Source organism: Ylistrum balloti, unplaced genomic scaffold (genome assembly GCF_031769215.1).
Source record: "Ylistrum balloti isolate Yb309-2 unplaced genomic scaffold, AGI_CSIRO_Ybal_v1 Utg369670, whole genome shotgun sequence".
NCBI classification, from domain to species: Eukaryota; Metazoa; Mollusca; class Bivalvia; order Pectinida; family Pectinidae; genus Ylistrum; species Ylistrum balloti.
Genome location: NW_026781916.1, coordinates 455620 through 461619, shown reverse-complemented (window position 1 = coordinate 461619; position 6000 = coordinate 455620). Strand labels below are relative to the sequence as shown.

Genomic DNA, 6000 nt, shown 5'->3' with positions numbered 1-6000 from the left:
TATAAATATGATAACATGTTATATTTATTTTCATCGCAGGTAATAATTTCTTCTCTTAATGATCATAAAGATCCGATGAACTAAACTATCTCATAAATTATGCATTAAAAGCGAGGTGGATCATCCTAGCATCCTAATATGTCAATTGAGAATCTATGTACAACAATATCAGCGGTCACAAAGGTAAATAAACAAACCCTTTCTTATCAACTGTATATACTGTGTTTTTGCACAAATCTACTTTTTACTAGAATGTTTAAATCATATCACTAGTTATCAAGATGCTTAAATCAGTCCCAACTATCGATGATAGTATCAAAAATGAAACAAACGACTGCGCATGCGTGATAGAATCAGGATGCCGAGTATAATATACTGCGATCACCAATGATAATGGGAAAAGTAGTGCATTGGGTCATGTTTGTTGATCACGTACGTTTTCAATATATAAGAATCAAAAAAGGCTTCCGCTATTTACCTTTGGACACATACAATTTCAATATCATCATTTTCATTGACCGAAGGTGGGCTTTTCAACATTCAGTAATTAATTTCAATAACATTATTCAATTAAAATAATCATACCAAATTGTTATAATATAATATATATGTATGTACACAACTATCTCCTCAACACTGATCAGCATTCAAGCCTTCTCTAAGTTCCAGTGTAAGCAATAAATTGATCCCAAGTGACGTCAGGGATAATCTCTTCTGTCATGAAGTTGCCTCCTTGTGATTCTTTCTAACCACACCTGAAACGGAATCAAAATCATAAGTTTGTTTTATTTATAACGTTTAAAAAGCTTTTACAAGGCAATGGTTACAGACCTATCATCAATTGTACAACGGAAACTGTAATATGATAAACCTTTTTACAGTCAAAAGTGAAAATTTGAGTTTTTTCTTTTTTTTTTATTATAGGATTGGTATGATTTGTTTTCCTTTTGACGATTTTTTCATTATCAATAAGGTAAATTGATCCATACTGTTAATTATGTTTGAGTTTAAAACAAAGTTAAAATGTACCAGACAACTTCGCAATTGATAAAAAAACAAAGACCTCTGGTGATAAATCCTGTAGTCATTTGATATCAATATGGAATCGTGTGATATGTATATTGATAATTTATTTTGTATGTTTACTTTCATCTCGATCGCTTTATTAGCTCTGTATTTATTCCTGGTATTGGGATTATCATATATCCCGTCGATTTTTTTTGTACGGCAAACAATTTGACATATACAAACATATACATATTTCATAGTAGGGCCCAGATGTCCTTTCTTACCAAAACACGTTTCATACTTTTGAACAACATCTATTACATATATGATCAGAAAACTTAAAATACTCTCTTCGTTTAATTTTGATAAAGTGAAAATAAATTGAAAACATAACTAACAATCATTTTCGTTTTATTTTGATATTTCATAATTGAAATAGCTATCATAGAAAAAAACACCAGTACAATATCGTATTTTTCTATAGTCTAATAATGAACAGACTGAAGAAAAGGGTTAAAAAGATACATGCAAAGACTTATTACCGATACAATATGTAAACTATCACAAATTTCGGCACAACAATTTAACCCTTTCATACCCCAAAAACTTCAAAAACAATGGTTGTGATTGGGGTGGTAACCTGGAACTATCTATATATTTACCAATGCATATAATCAAGATAGGTCCAACTAAATACGATTGAATGTGTCTCAGATTTATTCGGATGAGTAAACTTACAAGACAATCTACAATCTTCCTGTGTAGTTTATACTTGGCAGTTACCCATGTAAACAAATACATAACAAACCCAATCACAATCAGTTGTAATTTCATTTCCCAATGTGTAAATTTCTTCGTTTTTGGTATTTTTCTAACCACGCTTTTCCCTCAAGAAGCGCTATCTCTTAAATATATGAGAAATAGAATCTCATACTTGGACTACCGATACCTGATACATTTAATTGGTGCATCATCCAAATACAAAATACTGTTGAAGAAAAAGCGATATAAAACCATCCTAAGTTTTTCAATTCGTATTCGAATCTATCATAAACTATCAAATGTACGTAGGACAAAACTAACGGTCGACTCCTACTTCGAGATGGAAATAAATTATCATCTAGCCTCCAACTGGTGATAGCACGAAACAATCACTTTGGTCTCAACTGGCACAAGTGCTAACCTATCGGGGGCAGTGCGAACTATCACTTAGCTTTCAATTGGAGTCAGTATTATAAAATCCATTTTTCTAAATTAGAGTCAGAGAAAAACTACCAGTAAGTTTCCAGTTGGAGATAATGCAGAACACTTCCTTTTCTCTAAATCTGAGGGAGTGCGAAACTACCACTTAGCTTTCAATCGAAAGTAGTACGAAACTATCACCTAGCTTCCGAATGGAGGTTACTCGGAATTATTCAATAGCTGCAAATTTGGTGGCACTAGGAAATATTACTTAGCCCCATTAAGAGGTAAGGGATAGTGTAATTGTAATCGAGACAGGGCAAACTATCGCTGAAAGGGCAGAAAGGGCTAATTAATGAATGATCAGGGTGATTCCAGCAACAAGCCAAAAGTGTGTTAAGCAGAGAGTGAAGGTTAAAACTGTTTAATTACCAATAATATAATGATGACGAATATAACGGCGTTCCCACAACACTCTCATATTTACTGTTCACACAAGTATTAGGAGAAAATTACAACCATCACAGAATCAATACCTACACTTCCGCAAAATCTCATCACATACTAAACAGTGACTTCAGAAAGGTTTGTAAACGTCGAAATCACTTAGTATCAAGACCATATTTGATTTATGATAAACAGCACGATGATTGAAGTCTGATATTTTTTGTAAAAAAGGCTTAATTTCAAATGATTTGCTAAAGATATCAAAATAGAAAACTAACGAATTTCATTGTGAAAATTGCAACTAATATAAATTTTATTTTCTCGTCCATTTGCTCAAAAAAAACCATTAAATTTGTGTTGATGTCATTTCGTGTTAATTTTATTCCATGACGGCGTTTAGTACGTCCAGTTTGCGGAAATGTAGACACCACGTTATATAATGTCACCTAAACCAACAGGTACTTGTTGATTTCGTGGTAATTAAGATACCGTATGCTACGTGATTCTTTTGATTTTTCAATTATTTTTAAGGTGAGATAGATTTATTGTTTCTATATTCACGTTTAAACTTCAATTCACTATTCGTTTAATAAATGATATTAACTTTTAATTGACAAAAATAAAAACATTTTCAAATCAATGATTCCAGTAAGAATCAGTCATTTATTCTATTGATATTGCACAAGTATATTCAGTATCATATGATAAAAATCTCGGACAACATTCACACAGAGTGATAAAAAAGATTGTGGTGGTTTTGAATTCTTTTTTCGATGGTATCACAATTTTACACAAGAAATTTAAAGTATCAAAAGAATAAAAAAAAATATCGTAGCACACAGTACAACGAAATAAAAATGGATTACAATCAAATCAGAAATTCAACTGTGGTAGCTAAAGTGAACACGTAATTGTAATGAATACACTAAGATATACGTAATAGAGAGCACAATCACATGATGTCTTTAACCAACCAGAAAGCAACACGCTGGCACCAATTATATTGTTACTACACTGAAAGAAATCTACACATTGTTTACAAAATATCGCCATGACAACTGAACACCTTTAACCCAACCAGCCAATCACTTACTCCGACACGTTGAGTTGGTTATATCATACAACCAATCAGGGCTCAGTTCTCTTAGGAGAATGAGAGAGACAGCAGGATGCTACAGAAATTGGTACAGAAAATGTGTATGGGACATTGTTTTATATCATTGGGATCATAGTAGATCTTAGCAATCTATAAGCTCTCTTATACTGTATACGGGGAAACGACCGTCAAGGAATTGTTTTATCCCTTAGAAAGGTTCGTAAAAACTATTTTTAGGAGAAAGGTTTTGCCAAACTGATTTGCCTTTCTCAAAATGATAGATTAAGAATCTATATAATATTTAGTCACATCGTACCACGTTTCAACGACACAGGTGATGCTACATTTAAATGATTATATTGCCGAATTTTAATTCCCTCATCAAAACGAAATACTTTCTTCTTTAATGTAACACTTGAGAGCCCATATGAAACCAGAATAAAGATAAAAAAAAAACAACATGTTTCTCCTTATACAGTATATAGTAAGACAACTAGGTAATATGATCTCCTTGAAATAAATATTCTTCACGGATTGTAGACAAATACGTTTTTATAACACAAATGCAATTGTAGCAATATAAAATAAATGATGTTTATGTTATATTTGATCAATGTTCCATGTCGTCGGTGTGATTACATACAGAATACATCGCTGAAAGAAAATAGTTATACATCTATTGCTAGGACCTGACTTTAAATCAATTCAAAAACACCTAAAGGATAAAGGGCATTTTGAATGTCTATCTGAGGTTTAGAATCACGAATATTTTAAATCCCAGTGACATTCGATAACGCCCTTTAATAATACATAATAATATATGTGCGTTTTTCCTTATAATCAATACAAGTTTGAAACCTACTACAAAGGTAACAATTCAACACGACGATATTTTTACTCGTTAGAGCACTATTCACTTACACTGTTTTTTCCAAATACTGAGCTTATTGGTATACCATATGGCCAGTAATTTTCGCGGTGATCATATTTTCGATGTTTCCCGGTATAGTAACGTGATCGCGAAAATAATGCAATCATGAGACACGAGTGTATAAGATGTCCTTCTTCATCCGGATCGCGATATTTCAATTTACTAAAATATAATTCAATCGTGTCAAAGGTCAAAATGACTCATGAATTTATCAGCTATATGGTATTTCAATAACAGACACTAAGAAAAACCAATTCGGTCTTAATCATATATGCCGCATTCTGTAGAGGAAGTAACTCTGCATAAAATAGAAACTTACCAGATAATCTCCCTTCCTATACGATCCTAATATGGTCTGTTGGCGTCTTTAGGGCGCTTGAGTTGAACTTTTAGTCGCTTCATCCCTATCTGGAAACCATTCATGGCCTGGATGGCGGCCTGTGCACTTGTTGGGTTGTCAAAACTCACAAAACCTAAAACAAAATAATAACATAAAATATACTTATTCTTCTACGGATGGTCGGATGTTAGGCACCGACCATACAACTTGATAAAATATTGTTAATTTTTTATAAGATAATCTATGTACTCTGTTTCCATTGGTAAAAAAAAGTATAATTGTCATAGCATGAAAACAGAATTTGTATTGATTTGGAATTCATCATGCCGTGGAGAATTTGTGTTGATTTGGAATTCATCGTGCCGTGGAGAATTTGTATTGATTTTTTATCTCTTCATATTCACAACAGTAAACAATGTAAGGGGATAATTCTGAATATGAATGATATAAACTACTGGCATTGACAGTATATCCATTATAAAGTGATTGCTGTATTTCCTATCTTATTTGCCGTCGGTTGTGCAGACAATTAGAATTTCAATGAATTACAGAAAATAAAAGGACCGATAACATACACACATTGAATTGCTTTCAGTTTGGATTCATAGGCTTTTGAACGCCAAGTAGACTAAGACAAAGGATTTGTGTTCGTTATGATGTACCCGTTGGCATTCATAAGACCATAAATGATGCGATACCTACCAAAGCATTTGCTCTGATTGGTGGCCCGATCAACATAGACTTTAGCACTGATGACGTTACCGAAAGGCATAAACATTTGGGCCAATTCGGCATCACCGAACTCTTGGGGTAGGTGATAAATGAATAAATTACATCCTTCTGGTCCTAAAAAAATGAAGACGGATAATTTCAAATATTTAGATCCTTTTTGTTGCAAATAATTAATTCATAATACAAACCAACAACAAAAAACTTGTTCATTATGTTCTGTTTATTTTAAGCACTGAATAATGCTGGTTATAAACGCCTCTAGTC

General features: G+C 32.7%; 1 protein-coding gene across 1 annotated transcript in view; it reads right to left on the bottom strand.

Annotated features, from left to right (window-relative positions):
* Positions 1-620: 620 nt before the first annotated feature.
* Positions 621-6000, bottom strand: part of LOC132562029 (CUGBP Elav-like family member 3) — a 197658-nt gene continuing 192278 nt past the window's right edge. Inside the window, exons 13-15 of the mRNA XM_060226755.1 lie at positions 5707-5850; positions 4984-5137; positions 621-755 (exon numbers count right to left, since the gene is read on the bottom strand). Of these exons, the coding sequence (XP_060082738.1) occupies positions 5010-5137; positions 5707-5850 (272 nt within the window). The 3' untranslated portion in view covers positions 621-755; positions 4984-5009. The remainder of the gene's footprint in view (positions 756-4983; positions 5138-5706; positions 5851-6000) is intronic.